This window comes from Microtus ochrogaster, unplaced genomic scaffold (assembly GCF_000317375.1).
Source record: "Microtus ochrogaster isolate Prairie Vole_2 unplaced genomic scaffold, MicOch1.0 UNK1, whole genome shotgun sequence".
In the NCBI taxonomy this organism is placed as follows: Eukaryota; Metazoa; Chordata; class Mammalia; order Rodentia; family Cricetidae; genus Microtus; species Microtus ochrogaster.
In genome coordinates, this window is record NW_004949099.1 from 35,338,905 (window position 1) to 35,354,862 (window position 15,958).

The 15,958-nt window shown below is 49.1% G+C and overlaps 1 protein-coding gene across 5 annotated transcripts in view; it reads right to left on the reverse strand.

Annotated features, from left to right (window-relative positions):
* The window catches only part of Mical3 (microtubule associated monooxygenase, calponin and LIM domain containing 3), a 197,566-nt gene that overhangs the window by 102,804 nt on the left and 78,804 nt on the right, over positions 1 to 15,958 (reverse strand). For all 5 annotated transcript variants that reach the window (XM_026788025.1, XM_005365151.3, XM_026788024.1 and 2 more), the window contains exons 2-7: positions 8,010 to 8,348; positions 5,871 to 6,078; positions 4,305 to 4,421; positions 3,835 to 3,936; positions 3,294 to 3,449; positions 2,316 to 2,416 (exon numbers count right to left, since the gene is read on the reverse strand). In XM_026788025.1, coding sequence (XP_026643826.1) covers positions 2,316 to 2,416; positions 3,294 to 3,449; positions 3,835 to 3,936; positions 4,305 to 4,421; positions 5,871 to 6,078; positions 8,010 to 8,273 — 948 coding nt within the window. In that variant the 5' untranslated portion in view covers positions 8,274 to 8,348. The remainder of the gene's footprint in view (positions 1 to 2,315; positions 2,417 to 3,293; positions 3,450 to 3,834; positions 3,937 to 4,304; positions 4,422 to 5,870; positions 6,079 to 8,009; positions 8,349 to 15,958) is intronic.

Consider the following 15,958-nt stretch of genomic DNA (forward strand, 5'->3'; position numbering starts at 1 on the left):
AGGTCAAAAGAGGTCAAGTTGGAGCAGCCCAAGCAGGGATGCCTGGCCAGCCAAAACCCCACAATGCAAATCAAACATGACCTGGTCTCATGGCGTTTTTCTCCCTAAGATGTTTTAACATTCCTAAACCAAATCTTTTTACACCAGTTAAAAAGAACAGGGATGGGGGAGGGGTCTTAGTTAAGGGTGAATCAGTTTTGCTGCCTAAGAGACCTGGCTCTCCCATTCACTAGCGGCAAAGCTCATCCACCTCAGAGTTGCTACAGTTATCAAGTAAAATAGCCGCATAACAGCACCTTGTAAAACGAACGGGCATTTTAAAATTTACGGTTTTCCTATCATCACTTTATTTTGGGTGTCTGGTGGGTTTTGGAGGCAAGAAATTCAGAGTTATTACACCTAAAGGAAACCTGAAAACTTCAGTGCAAAGAGAAGCACGGTGTGGAGCGAGAAGTGGTTCAGGATGATGCGAAGGAAACACTGAAAATGAACCAGAGGTTTCTAAGCCACACCGAGGACTCTGCAAGGCTCCAGAAAAACCCATCAACAAACAAAAGGGACGGCAGTGCAAAAAGGACTTTCTATGTAGAGAACCGAGAGACCCTTCCTCTGTTTTGGAGGTTCCTGTGCATTGAGGCAAGTCTTCTCCCCTAAAGTGGGGCCTGTGGGTTCCAAGTGCACCTAACGGTACTCAGTTACAACACAGGTTTTCAAAAGCCAAAACACGAACACTTATGTCAGTCCTGGAAGTACTGTCTGTTCAATGTTAAGAGGCCACAGTGGCTTTAGTATTTAGCAGCTTGAACTCGCTTACGTGACAAAAATATAGGGGCAAAGTAAATTGGGCCTCAGCATTTCAGACTGTCCTTATTCAATGCTGAGTGATGACCCAGATCAGCATGGACGGTTGGTTTGAGTCGTGACTCTGTCCTCGGGCATCCCAATTGCTATATAACAGAAGAGCCCAAGATAATGACCGACCAGTTTTACACAGCATCCAGCAAACATGCCTTTTGTTTGGCAGGGAACTCTGTACCAAGCAAGGGCTTTGTCTTGCGGGTCCCAAGGCAGCACAGGGCTGCCATGCTGAGATGCAGACGTGAAGTGGAAAGGAGACTTTGTGTAGCAAGCACGTGCTCGTCAGCTCACTCCCCAGTCTGCTGTAGATAAAGCAACAGTGTGACTCATTCTAAGGGGCCTGGTGTGTTACCGTCCTGCAGACACAAAGAGCTCCCTAAGAGTCAGCTGAGACTGCTGGGAACTGCATGGGGTTAAGTCAGTGCAAGCGAGACTTCTATCCATTCATCACACGGAGACAGCAATTCCCGCATCCAGATCTGCGAGGCCACGTGAGACACCAGCCACGCTCTTTAAAGAACCATCCTCCCGGGATTTAGATTTCAGGGCGTCAGCTCAGGGTATATCATACAATTAGTCACCCAGAAAAAGGGCTGAGCTGGAACCGGCTAAGGTTAGACACCAGGCTTCTGCTGTTAGTTAGAAAGATCCCTAGATATCCCGATCTGGTCAGGTCAGTGTTTGCGGTAAAACTTGGGTCACTGTCAGGCTACTATAAATACCAAGGGCTGTTTCTTGGTTCAGCACTTGCCATCCTGCCCCGAAAAGAGGACCCTCTAACGTGGGTCCTGGTGGTGCAGGCATTTAATCTCAGCTACTCAGAGGCGAAGGGAAGATGAATAGACTTTAAGGCTTGCATGGGGCTATCAAGGCCGGCCTGAGCCACTTAGCAAGAACACCTCTCAAGGGAAATAGTTCCCTGGAAGAAAGTCAAGGGATGCAGCTCAGTGACAGAGTTCTTGCCTAGCATGCACAAGGCCCTCGGTTAGTCCCCATTACCGTGGTTGGGAAATTAGTAGGTGTGGGAGGGTGTATAGATCAACAATTGTCATGTATGGAATTCACTATTGCTATAAATCAGGTCATCTAAAGTTAAACTGGCTAATTACGCAGGATGTGACATTTGACGGTGGGTCTAAAACGGTCAAGGAGCAGGAGAGGTGAGAGAGGAAGGGGCTGGGTTTATTGAACCAATCTGACCAGGTCGGTAACTGTTAAAGCTAACCCTAAGCACGGCCGCACAGGCCCATCCTACCCTCCTCCTGTTCCTCCTGTTTATAGTTTCAATTTTCCATACTAAACATATTTTTAAGTTCAACTAATCAATAGCAGGGGTTCCCAGATGTGTTTTATGCCACTTCTCTTCCCTTACAGGAAAAACCCAACAGACTAAAATTCTTAGTGATCACATCAGGCAGCTCCACAAAGATGTCGCCTGGAGGGAACCCATGGCTCACATGCAGTATCACCCCTTTGTCCAGCAAGCTCTGCTTTTTGGCCGTCATAACGAAGTAGTGTGTGTCATCTTTGTAGTAGACGATGTTCTCCAAATCAATGCCTGCAACGAGAAGATGCGTGTGAGATTTCATGGAGTCCGGAACTGCAGGGAACCAGCAAGGCTGGACTTGGGGCTCACAGAGAGCACCGAGAGCACCAGGCAGGAGAGCTGCCTGGGTGCAGATCCTCACTTCCTGCACAGAGCATGGAAATCGTGAGGTCTGCATTCTTCTGTGCTGCCCTATAACTCACTTAGTAGCCTAGGTTATCCTAAAAACAATGCCCGATAGTAAACAAAACGTGACAAGGGGAAAAGCAAAGCCGAAGAGAGGTTAATCTACAAGAGGGGATGGGTTATGTACTAGGTAAGGCCTCTCTGATAATCACCAAGGAAGCTGGAGGCATCTCCTAGATTTTTAACAGGATAGATATCTAAAGATATCTAAATGCAGAGAGAGAGATATTGAATTTTTTATTCAGTTAACCTGCAAGATACATGGAATGGAAAGAAACCAAGCTCTAGAAAACAGAATGAAGAAACTTTTTTTGGTTCGTGGCAGCAGAATATCTAACTCACTCCATCAGAAAACAGCCACCCACCATCCCAGTGGCTGCAGGTAAGCTCAGATGACTTCAGAGAAGGCTAACAGCGATAGCAAAGGCCACGGTGTCAACAACCCAGAGCTGCCAGTGGGAGCCTGCTCTTCCGGCAGAGAGGCTGGCTCATAGGGCGGGGGAAGGAGCTGGGGATAGCTGACACAAGGCAAAACCAACAACAAACCCCAGGGTGGCCTGGTCACTGAGGACGGCACAGGAAGGCAACAGCGTGGCAACAGGGTAAGGACAAAGGAGAGTGACAAACGAACGGAGGACACAACAGGGACATCCATGGCTACCCAAGCCAACAACCACTGCACTCTGGAGGCGCTGACACCAACCTGTGGCTTCTCTCAGCTCCTGGAAAAATTTTTGGTTGAATATAAAAGCAACACCACTGATCTCCTCTACTTTGGCCTCTGCGGTTGTGTTTCGGTTAATAAAATTTGCTGTGATGGCAATGGCTAGCTTGCCACGGAATTCTTTCCGACGAAATCCTAGAGGGAAAGAGAGCAGGGATAAGGACTTCAAATCAGAGACTATGGAAGGGAAACTCACCTAACGGGGATGGAACAACTCAAGAAAGAAGTCCCCTTGCACATCATGGACAACGTGAAATCCGTCTGACCAGATTACTGCTCAGTACTAATGGTCACCCTTAAGATGGAGGGTGCTGTGTGTGTTACACTTTCATGCATAGACTAAAAGCTATGGTGCCAACACCTCCAAGGGCAGCTTGTCTCCTAGTGCTCTGTGGGAAACGCCCCAAGCAGGCACTGACTGGGCAGCACACATGCAAATCTTAGGGCTGTGGTCTCTGGGGACAGGACAGCCTCCAACACGTGACAGCCCAGGCAAGGGAGAACAGTCCAAAGCCAGTACCTTCCAGGGTGTTCCTACGCCCATCCCCACCGATGATCACTTCAAATTCATATTCTGATACAGGATGAGTTTTGGGGTGCACCAATGCTCGCCATCCTATCCCTGTGGACCAAAAGCAAAATGAAGGCCACAACCCAGATGAAGCCACACCCAGACACACAGATCACACGGCGTTCCAATCCAAAGTACGACACATAACAGAACAAGGGCCAGCCTCACACAGAGTTTTGACAAGAGCTCACACAGACACTTTCTCTACCTTTTCATTTTCTATAATACAAAAGCCTGCCACGCCTAAGTCCGTGCCAAAGGCCTCTTGGGTAAGCCAAAAGTTCTCAAAAGCGCAGGCTGCATGAACAAAGCCCCTTCAGTCAGGGCTGAAAACCACCTGCAAGCCCTTCTGGTTCCTCCCATGATCTCATCTGTTCTTACCCACTCAGGGCCCTCATGCCTTCCTCTGTCCGACTCACGTTCATTCTCTTGGTCCTCAGGAGGCTGAACGAGTCCTTGGAATTCCACATTGACATGGATTTCAATGCCTAAGATCAAGGCGACTTTCAGGAGGATTAGCTGGAGCTGACGGATACCTAGAGGAACACAAGACCTTGATGGCAAGGGGACGGGAAGGGGAGGGCCTCCTGGTGTCTCCCCTCCATCCATGTCTGCGTACGTTCCCAAGGGCTGGCGCAGCAGACAAGTCTCACAAGTTCTCTTCCTTCATGTTGTAAAGATAACATCAAACAGTGGAAGGAACGTTCTGGATATATTAGGCCACCCCATTTATGGAGCCGGGTATTCCAAATAACCTAACACAATGGCAGAGGGGTCCAGCGAGAGCTATCGCTTCCAGGAGCATCCAGAGTCTTCAGAGGTGTCTGCTTACTCAAGCACAGGAGAGGCCAGCGCGCACGGCGCGCAGGGAAGATACCACGTGCCTTCCACTCTAACCCCCTGCTGACCTCCGATTCACAAAAGAAACTACAACCCCATCCTATCTCTTACTGTTTCCCACCATCGGAGACTTACGGTTATGGAAACTGAGGTCCAAAAGGACTGAATCCTGCTCATGATCACAGTCATAAACGTATTTGATGCCTAATGAATCCCTACTAGATCTGGCCTCAATGACAGGTTATAGTGAGACAGAAATTCTATCCCTTGTCTAAGATACCTCAGCCCTAAATGAATCTGGCCACAGATAAGGACCACAAATCTAGGCGTCACCGACCCTAGGGCCTCTCTTAAGGCCAAATTTACCTGCAGCCTCTGTCTAATGAGCTCCGAGCACGTGCAAATCCCCCAAGTCATTCTGGTCACTCTCAACTGACCACACCCTCGCCCTTCTGAGTCACACTCCCAAAGACTCCCTGGGACCCACACTAACACACTTTATTTTTGCAGACAACTGTGGGTTCCAAGACGCTTAACAAATTACAGCCTGGCAGATGGGCCGAGCACTTGGTCTTGCCAGCGGAATGTGGCAGCCGCCAGCTAGTGTTGGATAAATTGGTATAACCACTTCAAACGGCTGACTTTGTTTCCAGGTCACATATGGAGGCGCTCAGAACAAGTGCTCCTTACTAACATCTCCCTAGACGAATCATCAGCAGGAAACAGACTACGCTGCAGCTTGATGATGCGGACACCGCCCTGGACCGCTTTCAGATACCCTGCTTCGTGAAAACATGGCTGTCCTAAGAAAAATACAAGGCTCTGACTTTACCAGAATACAGACTCTCAGGGGCAGACTTGGCATTTGTGACTAAGCTATGACTCTTCCTTCTCTGTGTGTGGTTTCCCATGCCTGTGTCCCCAGGGTGCTGTTTTCCTGCATTAATAGAGGGTATGCATGATCACAACACAGAACCCAAGCCTGTGGACTCCCTTCCACTAAACTATGAACCACCAGAGGGCTGGAATCCAAACTGTCCACCTTATTCCAATGCAAGGGTACATCCTGGCTGAGGAGGAATTCCTCAGGTAACCTACCTGCCTGTCTACTGAACATGGAAACAAGAGGAGTTGGTGGTACTCACTGATGTGATCGATGGCTCCAGCACAGAACTTGCCATAGAATTTCTTGGCACCCAGACCTCGAAGATCATGTATGGTGAAGGGCCAGAGATGCAAGACATTGTTTCGGGAGAAGGCATCTCTCTTCTCAATAACGACCACTTTGGCTCCCAATAAGGACAAGTCGATGGCTGTTCGGAGACCACAGGGGCCAGCTCCAATGATGAGACACTGGAAAATACAGGTGCTTTCAGGGCAGAGGCCACGCCTCTCAAAACACACTTCTGGTAACTATCACTCCAGGGCCATACTCCATGACTGAGACACCTGAAGCCTAGGACAGCAAAGCCCTTGCAGTGGCTTGAAGGAAGAGTTCATGATTCCTGTGTACACAGAAGACTGAAACCCAACCATGTCTACCTCGAGCAGCCTAGAGGACCCACAGATCGGCAAGACTTAAGCGGACCATCATCTCAACAAACAGTATGAAAATCACATCTCGTCTTTCATCAAAACAGAACCTTTAGGAAGTTTCTACGTCATAGGCAGGTTGCTGTTTAAATATAAGATTATTAGCAACACTCAGGCAATTGAGCCTGGGTATACCATGCACATGCTTCTCAGGGGGTAACTTTTAAGACTCAAAAGTTCATGTATGGAAAAATTTGTTTTTTGTTTTTAAGTATTTTTTATGTGTATAAGCGTGAGCCTGAGTGTGTGTATGTGAACTTGAGTGTGCGTATGTGAGCCTAAGTGTGTGTTTGTGAGCCTGAGCATATATGTGTGATCCTGACTGTGTGCATATGAGCCCAAGTATGTGTATGTGAGTCTGAGTGTATGTGTGTATACTCCTTCAGAAGAAGCACTGGATATCCTGGAATTGGAGCTTTGTTTTGTCTTGTTTCAAAATACATTTATTTTTGGGTGTGTGTGTATTGCAGGTGCCCTGTGTGTATTGGATGTGCCTGTGTGTGTACTGCAGATTTCCTGGAGCTGTAGCTTTGAGCCACCTACTGTGGGTGCTAGGATCCCAACTCCAGTCCTCTGCAAAAACAGCCAGTGCTCTTAACTGCTGAGCCATCTCTCTAGCCCCTGATATGAGTTTTAAAGTCATTTCTAGACTGGAAGTTTAGGGAAGTGCTTTTGTTAACCTACTGGGGCAGGACAGACCCTTAAGCAGCCTGCACTTCACACACAGAGGGAAGACACACAATGCTTTGACTTCATATTCTTTTTATTCATTTTTGCAAGAGAAAGATAGAGAGCGTGTGTGTGTGGGTTTTGTTGTTGTTGTTTGTTTGTTTGTTTTTGAGAGGAGGAGATACTGAGGCCGGAACCCAGAGCCTGTGAAACAAGTAGTCTATCTCTGAGCTCCCCTTAGGCACTCATGAAAGCCATGCCTTCTAATCTTGAAATTTCTCCATGGGATGGGTCTCTAGGTGTCTCATAAGGTAACTTATAAGTCATGAAAAGACAAATTATCAGCCCTGAAGCCACTGGAAATTTGCTGACTAACGTCGAGACCTCTCTCAGAAGGAGTTCTTCAAGAAGAAGGCAGGAACTGCCTCCGTCCCTTTCACTTGCTCACACCTACCCCGACTCAGGCGAGCGCACATCCTCACGTCCTCACTCAGTGAGTGCAGAGCTCAGGCTTCACCCAAGCCATTCTGTGGAGACTCTATCTTTCTACACCGTGAAGAGCCACAGAAATATTTCCATTCCAAGGTCCCTGTTTGTGAATTACAGTCAACCTTTAGGCTATGGACAGGAGGAAGCCTGACACTGTGACAAAGCTTACCTGGTGCTGATATGGAAAGGTGATCCTGGGAAAGGTGACAGGCCAGGAACCATGAAGTCACATTCAGACAGTGTACTCATGGGGGCCTGGCTACAGATGTCCCTGCTAAGGGACCTGCATCCTTTGATGGTGTGAGGTTAGGGGGAGGGCTTTCCATTCACCTGCCCTCAAACTCTGAATGCCCAATAAGCAAATACATGGACCATGCTCAGAACAGGGTCTACAGGGTGGAAGTGTCAAATGAACACAGGTGACAAAATTTCAACAAAGTTTAACCCTTCAGCTAAGCCGAGGCCGTGCTTTCCCCCACTCTCCTCATCTCAGTTTCTCATGGAAGCCAGGCCCCAAGCACAGCCAGGTTTACCTTTGTGTTGGTGCAGGCTTTCCCCTTTTTGTAGTCTTTGTGACTGCCCCGCTTGTCCAATTTGGCCCAGAGGGCTTTGGCCTTCCAGTAGTTGAGCTTGGACTTGAGCTTGTGGTAGAAGGAGCGATAGTCCTTAGGCTTCAGTTCCAGGTGGTCACAGAGCTCTTGGAAGGCCCTGAGGGTTCCCTTGCAGGTAGTGGCCTGGACGAACCGGTCGAAGAGGACGTGCGCTTGGTTCGTTGTCTCCTGCTTCCTCTCCTCCATGCTCCCCTACTCTTGGCACAACCGCAGAGCGGGCAGTGGAATGGCCGCTGATCCACCTGGCACTGTCACCTTAGTCTAAAGGAAAACAAGGAGGAGAAAGAAAACGGTCAGCATCTCTGCGCCTGTGAGAGACACGTTCCTTCCCAAAGAGTGGCGACACTCGTGTCCTTGACAGATGTGCACTGAAACGTTCCAGGCACCACACAGGGTGTTGGGGAGCTGACGGTCTAGCAGGCAACATGATCACAGACACAGTGTTACAATGGGCTATTCAGGGACCACAGAGGCTTTCAGCCAGGCAAGGGGGGGCATGCAAGACTGAGTGGGGAGGTCGCCCCCACTGTCCTGTGAGGGTTTCATACACAGCAATCAAGAGTGACTCCCAGTTTTCCAATGGAGGCCACTAGGAAAGCACAGCAAGCCAAACAATTAAAATGGCACGCGCTCATTTGTGGGGATGGCTGGAGACCTCACTGTCTTGAACCCACTACCCGGAGGTACTGAGCACGAATCACCTTGAAGTTTACCGAGTGGCTGGTGGGGGAGACCAGAGCTACACCAATCTGACAGAGGCCAGCCGGATGACAAGCCCTCTTGAAAGACGGCTGTAAGAATTGGTACAGAGGGCTGTGGAAAGCCAAAGGACCGTGTCGGAGATGGCTGAGAAGCAGGAGCCACAGCGGTCACTTGGCACGTAAGAATCGCCAAGCTTTCACCACATGTCGTACAGCGGGGCACGTTTAGAACCATCACATTTTCCAATTCCGTATTTTAGACTAATAATGATGGGATCCATACCAAGGAATCATCAGAAATGGCGACCACCAGTCTCCCCATATGTGTGCAGACAAGAATCGGAACAGACGGGAAACAGCAGCTTTACATACTTGTGCACCCACTCCTCCCCCCATCTCGTCTGTGCCGTGTTTAAGGAACCACTATTAAGAGGCATACAACAGGGAGTGCAGGGAGTCCCGCCCCAGCCTGGAGTCTGCACATGACCCTCAGAAGTCCGTCTTCCTCCTGTGGCTCTAGTTTCCAGTTTGGAAGGTGAGAAGGAAGGACTGAGGAGCTGCTAACTCTCAGAGCCCCGACATCCTGAGCCAAATGCTAGGACGATTCTGACCGCAGCAATCTCACAGTGCTCCAGTCAGAACAGCCCAGTCACCTCTGGGATCAATGAGACTGGGAGGGGCTTTGCCACTAAGAGGCTTTACTCTGGGATTACGGGAGGAACTGGACAGATGCACCGCACTTAATGCTGAGGGGCAAAGAGTTGCCCACGATCCAGTGGATGGACTCACACTGGTGGGAGCCTCCTGGCTGTTGGTGCTGATGGAACCAATTCTTGGAGACAGACCCAAATTCTACGACACGGGAGACCCTAAGACTGAGTGAAGCTGTTTCTCTGGGAAAATCACCATGCAACAGAAGGCTCAAGGCAGTGGGGGATGTTCGTTTTTCTACACGTGCCGCTAAAGCTTCATGGGATTAAATCAAAACCCCTGAGACACGTCTTGGGTTCCACAGGAGGAGGTGGGAGGTACAGAGATCAGCGTTTCCCTCCTGCTTCCCAGGGGAGAGGCCAAACCCAGGAGTGCAAGCTGGGGATTCTTAGCACACACACTGGCTTGGTTTTTTACCACAAAACCATGACATGCTCAATGGCCCTCCTGGCTCTGGATACCACTCTGCTAATAACCATGGCCTGTCTCGATAGTCACGAGGCCAAGAGCAGAGGATTTAAAAAGAAGAATGAATATCTGGGGGTGTGGCTCAGTGGCAGAGCACTAGTGTGTAGAAGGTTCTGGTTCCACCCCCAGCCCCACAAGTAAAGAAGAGATGCAAAGACAAATAAAAGAAATCCTGGAATCAATCAGAACCAACCTCCAGTCTCCCCTAAACCAAGGTTTATTTTAGGTCATGGCGGCAAGAAAATATTCTGAAGGCCATAAAGAGTCCACTCTTTTCTTACAAGCCCAGACTTACAAATGGTAGCCAGTCAAAAGACAGCTTGTAAGAGTGGAAAACTCCACACTTCTGTATGAGGAGGCAGGAGAAAGGGTGGCAGGAACAATAGCCGACTGTGACCAGGTTTCAGAGCAGGCATTGCCCTGGCCCTCCCAACCCCAACCCCCATATCCTACCTGTGTTCACAGCCTCCTACCCCACCCGGCCTGATTACCCGTGCCAAGAAGGAACATGGTTTTTCTCTGTTCCTAACTGGCAGCCACTGGCTATCTCCTGCCAGGATTCAATGCACTGAGAACCATCTAGTTCTTGCTGAATCCAGTATGTTCAAGATCCCAGACGACTTATTTCTTCTTCTTTTTTTTTTTTTTCAAGACAGGATCTGTTTAACTCTGGCTGTCCTGGAACTCAAACTCACAAAGATCCTCCTGTCTCTGCCTCTCAAATGCTAGGGTTAAAGGCGTGGACCACACCCGACTCACACCATGTTTCTATAGCCTTTTCCCCAGCTGCAGCACTGCCTTGTGTCCACACTTGCCCTTGAAGAGCCTCTCGGGTATTACTCTCCAAAGAACAGTTCTAGCCACCCGAGCTGACATCCCCCTGGTTGGGTACTACCTACTCAGAAGTAAATTCTCCCTTCCCCAGAACTGCTGACCACCACAGGGCATTCCTGAATCCAATTCCACCAAGGCCAGACACTTTCACTAACAACCACTGCAGCGCCTGTTTGAGCGCACAGTGCTATTCTAAAGCACAGTCTCTGCTCTGGAGCAGCGGGCAAGTATTAGAGGTGCCCTGGCTAAGGGGTCATGACCCGCAGGGCACTAATGACACCGGGTAAACAGGGAGGCTGGTTCTCAGAACAATGCAGCAGGCACCCAGGGTAAGACTACCCGAGACAGAGTCCCTTGGGCTGCCTCCGCTTTCGAATCTGTGAGCCAGGTGAGCAGAGCAGGAAGCCAGCCCAGGGCGGCCAGCGCTGTCTGGCCTACCTCGTACACCTACGCTGTGCTGCACTGGGACTCCCTCACTCCTCCGAGCACTTGCCTGGCACTGTGACTCACACAGAATGGCCAGGAAGAACGGCAGAAGGGCCCATCCTGTTAAGCGTCACTTCCCCAGTGCTGAAGGTCAAGGCGGCATCATAGTCTTCCTGGCTTCTCCTCACGCAGTGTGCCATCCGCCCGAGCATTCTGGGAAAATCAACACTCATCATCACAGGAACCTAGAGACCAGGAAACCTGGCCAGAAAGAGCCAGAGCTTCTGGGGACGGAGAGGCCAAGGCAGGCAGGAAGCAGCGAGGGAAGTGAGGAGCCTGAAGAAAGGAGGAAGAAACAGCAAGGCCAGGTTTTCAGGTTTCAGGCACCTGTACAGTTCTACCAGCTGACAACACCCTGCATTTTGTCTCCCAGCAGCTGACTGCTGATCCAGCCGGTGACACATTCCTGGACTCTGGAGGAGAGCGCTGGGCAGACAGGCCCGGAAGAGCACAGGGAACACCACTGGGCTTTTCGTTCATGTAGGAAAGGTTGCCCTGACTCCCAGCTCTTAGAACAGGTGGTAGGGAGGGGTGAGGGAGGGACAGGATTTGTAAAAATAGAAAAAGGAAAAAAACGCAGAAGTATAAGAGAATAGAGGCCCACTCCATGCACCCGTGCCAGCAGGGAGATGGAGACAGGAGGGTCAGGAGTTCAAAGCCAGCATGGACCGGCTACAGTGAAACAGAACCACAAATGTGTGTCATCAGGCCTGGCTCGGTCACTGAAGCTCTGTAATAATTTCTGACATCAGGAAACACGAATCCCAAGCTTTATACTTCAAATATTGTTTTGGATATTCAGGGCCCCCTAGGAATTTGGTAAGAATTTTAGGTTTTTGTTTGTATCTGAATGATGCTGACTTCTTGAATTTTTCAACATAAGAATGTGGAATGTATTCTCACTTATGTTTATTCTTGTTCAGTAATGTTTTGGAATTTGCTGTATACGGCATTTACTTTCTTGGTTAATTCTCGAGGATTTCATTTCATTCTCTTTTTTCCTAAGATTTATTTATTATTATGTACAGTATTCTGTCTGCATGTATGCCGGCACAACCAGATTTCATTACAGATGGCCGTGAGCCACCATGTGGGTGCTGGGAATTGAACTCAGGACCTCTGGAAGAGCAGCCAGTGCTCTTAACCTCTGAGCCACCTCTCCAGCCCCAAGTATTTCGTTCTTTCTGAAACTACTGTAGATGGAACTGCTTTTGTAATTTCTGTAGATCATTCCTGGTAGGACACAGAGATGCAGCTGACCTGGGCAGGCTGACTTTCCTGAGTCCTTCATTAGTTCTCCTGGGATTTGTGGATGGACGCTCTGGGGTTTCCGAAGCATAAGCTCCTATTACCTACCAACAGCTATGATGTCATCTTTTCAGTGTGGGCGCCTTTTCTTGCCAAACCGATCTACTAACTAACTTCTAACATTACACCAACAGAAGCAGTGGGGGTGAGTGGCTGAGCCTGGATCCTGACTTAAGCAGCAAAGGCTTTTGGTCTTTACTAGCGAGCACTGTTTCCTGTGTCTTCTCTAGTGATCGTGGCATGTACTGCCTTCAGTAGTGATCAAGGTGTGTACTGTGTCTTCAGTAGTGAGCAAGGTGTGTACTGTGTCCTCACTAGTGATCAAGGTGTGTACTGTGTCTTCAGTAGTGAGCAAAATGTGTATTGTGTCTTCAAGAGTGAGCATGGTGTGTACTGTGTCCTCACTAGTGAACACGGTGAGAATGTGTTTCCTGTATCTTCTCTATTATGCATGGTATTTACTGTGAGTTTTTCCATATATGTCTTCTTTGAAGTTGAGGTAGCTTTAGTTAAGTGTTTTAATAGAGATGCCAATTCACGCCTATTTGATTCTGAATGTGTTCTATCCCTACGATCTTTTCTGACTTTCCATGCTGCTTAGCATCAAATTCACATCCAACGGAACTGTGAAGAAACACGGACCCAGTCTTGCCCCTGTGGTGCCCATCCCCCTCTGTGCATCCTGTTCACACTGTCGTAGCCTTCATATGCCCTGCTGTTCTGCAAATGTCTCGTTAAGCATCTCTCTTAACTAACTGCAAGCTTTCTCAAGGCTGTGACAGGTCTCTGCAGCCACAGCCTGCTCTGTAATGGGAACATGCTGTTGTTATGGAGTTGGTGGGTGGAGGACAGGAGCCAAGAAACCGTGTTCTTGAAGGGATGACCCTATGATAATGCAGCTCCCAGAGCCTTCGTGGCCTAAAAGACGGTGAAGAAGAACTGGGGGACATTATAGGGAACACTTTGGGGGCTGGGGACTGTCCTAAAAGGTGTTCCACGAAACCTGAGATCACATGACCTCTGGGTTCCCTTCAAAGTCTCTAATTCTGCAAGAACGGCCTTAACCTCTGTTAGAACATTCCTAACTTTTTTGTTGCTTCTCTGCCAATAACCTATTTCACTGTGAAAACAAAGAATACTTAAGCAATGGAGAAATGCAGTGAGCCAAACCCAAGCTGACCTCTGTCTGGAGTTCTGCTGTCCAAACACACCAGGCATCCAGAGCTGAAGCAAACACCCGAAAACACACAACCACTACCACCACTGTCAGTGATGCCCAGCGTAACCCTCAAAAACAAGCAATCGAGAAGAAACGTCTACAGGCTTGGTGCCTTGCGGTTTTCTTATCTGTGAAATGAAAAGAATCCGAGTTTTGAAGAAACTGAGGTAATGAATATAAAATGTTTAATGTACCAGGCACATAGCGAGGTAACAACCAATTGCAGCACCGTTACCAGCTGGCAGTTCTAAGTAAGTGTATCGATCACCTCTCTCGGCGCTGTGAGCTGATGTCTGACAAGAAGCTGCCTGTGAAGGGTGAGGTTCATTGTGGCTCATGGTGCAGAGAACACAGTCCGCCGGCGGCAGGTGCAGAGCTCAGCTATGCAGTAAAGCGGCCTCACATCCGGGAAGGGAGGAGACGGACGCTGGAGACCCTCTCCCTGCGTTCCCTCTGGACACACTCTAAGATGCCAGTCAGTGTGACGGTCCTGCCCACATCCAGGGTCTCCCTGCCTCTGTTAAACCTCTTAGGAAATACCACATACGGAGGTTTGTCTCCTAAGTGAGTCTAATTTGAGTCAGGCTGACGGTGAGGCTTAATCATCACAGTTAAGTCTCAGCAGAAAACAGTTATTTGCAGTCTGAATGAATGGCTACCCTATATAACCGAGATAGCGTGGGCAGGTTGGGGAGTGAAGCAAAGAGAAGCACTTCAAACTGTCTTTTCTGTCTTTCTCTGCCTCTCTGCTGGTTCCAGGAGGTGTGGTGGTGGCAATAGGAGGGAGGGCTGAGGCACTGACAGCTGTATGAGTTTGGCCATACTTTCATTAGGCAGACACAAGGTCACTTCAGCAATGATAATACTGAATGGTCACTTGCATCAAAGAAGCCCAAGGCTGATGACGAAAATCTTCCATCGCCCTTCCACCTCATTCTTTGAGACAGGGTCTCTCAATCAAACCCAGAACTCCCCAATGAGGCTAGTCCCAACAGGCAGCTTCCTCCAGAGATCTCTTGCATCTGCCTGTCTTCTGATGTTGGATTATGGGCAAGCCACCACCCCACCCAGCACTTACTGTGAGCGCTGCTGCACCTTCCCTTCATGGCAAGCAGGCCTTCTCCCCAGCCTGACTGACCGCCTTCATTTTGTTCTTGGTCAACTGTAGCTTCAAGAAGTTTGGGGCTAGAGAGAGTGGCCAGTGGTTCAGAGCACTTACTGCTCTTGCAGAGGGCCCAGGATGAGCTCCCAGCAGTCACACAGGAGATGACTGACAATCCCCTGTAACTCCAAGTCCAGATTTAACCCCTCTTCTGTTCTCCTGCACCAGGCACACATGATACATATGCACATGTAGGCGCTCACATATATACACGGAACAAAATAAGTAAAGATTCCAAGGGGCAGTCTTGTTTGGGTCAGAACAGCCTAGAACCTACAGCCTTCGTCATTTTGAAAACCATTTGAAAATGCAGCTTTAGAAATGAATTCCAGCACTTGGGAGGCAGAGGCACGCGGATCTCTGTGAGTTCGAGACCAGCCTGGTCTACAAAGCTAGTTCCAGGACAGGCTCCAAAGCCACAGAGAAACCCTGTCTCGAAAAACCAAAAAAAAAAAAAAAAAAAAAAATGAAAGCTCAGCACAGTGTGTGCTCAGGATCCTCCAGGGGGACAGGCAGACACGCCTGCTAGAAGACAAACGCCTGGCTATCAGGAGACATGCAGTTTCAAGTACTCTGAGCACGGGAATGCAATCCAGGATTCTTCATATCACTGTTTATCTCAGCATCTGCTCTCGAGAAATGGGGCCTTTTGAAAACGGAAGCCAGAGAAACCGAGTTTCCCAGGAATGCTTCCTCTTGGCTGTGGAAAGCGAGGCAGTAAAAACAGTGCTAACCTGTCTGGATTTTTCTGCAGGCTCTAGCCCCCCCACCCCCATTCACTGTAGGAACTCAAGCCTGGCAAGATACGAATTTCTGCCCCTTCTACCAACTGCACAGAGCTGAATCACAACAGTATCTTCTGGTCCTAACCTGAGAGTGTTGCTCCCTTATAGGCTGAGAGGTGGGAGGGGAAAAGGTGTCACTGAGCAAGGAGGGAGCACAGACAACGGAGAATTCCCAGTGCTTCCTTCTCCACAGGGCC